General features: G+C 53.0%; 1 protein-coding gene across 1 annotated transcript in view; it reads right to left on the reverse strand.

Moving 5' to 3' along the window:
- LOC106821118 (calcium-transporting ATPase sarcoplasmic/endoplasmic reticulum type-like) overlaps positions 1 to 2,406 on the reverse strand; it is a 14,835-nt gene that overhangs the window by 5,715 nt on the left and 6,714 nt on the right. Inside the window, exons 4-6 of the mRNA XM_014825794.1 lie at positions 1,576 to 1,794; positions 930 to 961; positions 642 to 744 (exon numbers count right to left, since the gene is read on the reverse strand). Coding sequence (XP_014681280.1) covers positions 642 to 744; positions 930 to 961; positions 1,576 to 1,794 — 354 coding nt within the window. The remainder of the gene's footprint in view (positions 1 to 641; positions 745 to 929; positions 962 to 1,575; positions 1,795 to 2,406) is intronic.

Raw genomic sequence — 2,406 nt, forward strand, 5'->3', positions numbered from 1 at the left:
CACGGTTACGACAGCAACGCCGCGATTAATTATAACATCACGATGCGGATGCTTGGTCGTCACGGTTACGACAGCAACGCCGCGATTAATTATAACATCACGATGCGGATGCTTGGTCGTCACGGTTACGACAGCAACGCCGCGATTAATTATAACATCACGATGCGGATGCTGGGTCGTCACGGTTACGACGGCGCGATTAACATCACGATGCGGATGCTAGGTCGTCACGGTTACGACAGCAACGCCGCGATTAATTATAACATCACGATGCGGATGCTGGGTCGTCACGGTGACGACGGCGCGATTAACATCATGATGCGGATGCTGGGTCGTCACGGTGACGACAGCAACGCCGTGATTAATTATAACATCACGATGCGGATGCTGGGTCGTCACGGTGACGACGGCGCGATTAACATCACAATGCGGATGCTGGGTCGTCACGGTGACGACAGCAATGCCGCGATTAATTATAACATCACGATGCGGATGCTGGGTCGTCATGGTTACGACGGCGCGATTAACATCACAATTCGGATGCTTGGTCGTCACGGTTACGACAGCAACGCCGCGATTAATCATAACATCACGATGCGAATGCTGGGTCGTCATGGTTACGAGTGTTACGGGGGTGTTACCTCACAAAAGTGCAGACCCGAGTCATTGCACAGCGAACATATCGTCGCAAACTCTGTGAGTGCCTCGTAGTCAGCAACATTCACTTGCCGTCCATTCTTCGTTCTACAAAGAGACACAGACACGCCACATGCACGCTAGTAGATTAGCAAATACTGCAAACCGCGTGCGAGTGAGAGAGAGAGAGAGAGAGGGGGAGAGAGGGAAAGGGAAGGGGGAGAGAGAGGAGAGAGAGAGAGAGAGAGAGAGAATTGATGGCGGGCATGACTTCCTTACGCGGCGGATCCAACATTCCGACGACACCGACGAGCGTCATGTTCGTCTGCAACGCAAAGACAACCGGTTACCCATGCGATCGCCACTGCTCAGTCTAGAGCTAAACCTACCCTCAATGACTTCCGCTACCTGCTGCGATTAAGGGTCCACGCTCCCGATTGAATCAGCAACAGACAACTGATGCTTTCTGAGCTTTAAAATCGAAGCTTGAACTAAAAATTAATCATTTTTCAAATTTACAGCAATTCCAGCTACACCACCTACCCCCGATACGCAATCCCACCCCATGCTCGCCCGCTCCCAGGCAGATGCCCCTGATGCTTTCCGAGCTTTTATATCGAAGCTTAAACTATGATAGTGTCAATGACACTGTAGCTCACCTTTGGTTTGATAAACGAGGGAGGGGGAGATATATAAAGCAAGAGTATATATGGGAGAACTCCCATTGTATAGCATATCTCCCATTATATACTCTTGATAATGATATATGCATAAATTTGATGCGAAAATAAATGTTTCAATCTGAAATCTGGACGAGAGATGGCGCTACGCCTAAATGATCGCCATTTTGGTTTTCGAAGTTGGATGGGTCCTGCAGCTTCATTATCACCTCCCCCTCCCCCCCTACACCCCCTCCCTCCCCGCCCCACCCCCACGCACCTCGTACTGCACGAAGTTGGCTGGGTCCTGCAGCTTCATGGACTCGGGCTTGGCGGGGTTGTCGACGGTGGCGAGAGCGAGGCAGCGCAGAGTGTCGCGGCCAGTGCCGTACTCCGTCGCCAGCTTCATGACCTTCGCGCGGATCGTGTCCGTGAACGGCACACGGTTGTTGCCGATGCGGATGAACGAGCAGCGGTCGAGGATTCCCTCGGTGGCGCCCTACGGTGGCCGAGAAAAAAAAAAACGAACGGTTAGCGTGGGGAGGGTTGGGGGTCGGCGAGTGTCATTCTCATTAAGTGTGAAATTGGTTTCACTGTTGTTCTGTACTATTGTTCTATTATAATCTCACTGTCGTCCTATCTACCGGGTCACGTTGCCACGTCTCGCCGTGTCTCGTCGTGTTATCGTGTTTTGTCTCGCACCGCCGTGTATCGTCTCGTCACGCTCGGCCGCGCACCGTGTCTCATCCAGTCGCGCCTGCATCTAGCTATGTCTCACGTCGCGTCTTGCACTGTCTCATGTAATATCTCAGGTGCTGTCTGACGTCAGTGTCTTGTGCCGTGTCACATTCCGTCTCGAGTCGTGTCTTGTGCCGTGTCTCGCGCCGTGTCACATTCCATCTCGAGTCGTGTCTCGTCACGTGTCTCGCGCCGTGTCACATTCCATCTCGAGTCGTGTCTCGAGTCGTGTCTCGCGCCGTGTCACATTCCGTCTCGAGTCGTGTCTCGCGCCGTGTCTCGCACCGTGTCACATTCCATCTCGAGTCGTGTCTCGTCCCGTGTCTCGCGTCGTGTCACATTCCGTCTCAAGTCGTGTCTCGTCACGTGTCTC

Source organism: Priapulus caudatus, unplaced genomic scaffold, assembly GCF_000485595.1.
Source record: "Priapulus caudatus unplaced genomic scaffold, Priapulus_caudatus-5.0.1 Scaffold59, whole genome shotgun sequence".
Classification (NCBI taxonomy): Eukaryota; Metazoa; Priapulida; class Priapulimorpha; order Priapulimorphida; family Priapulidae; genus Priapulus; species Priapulus caudatus.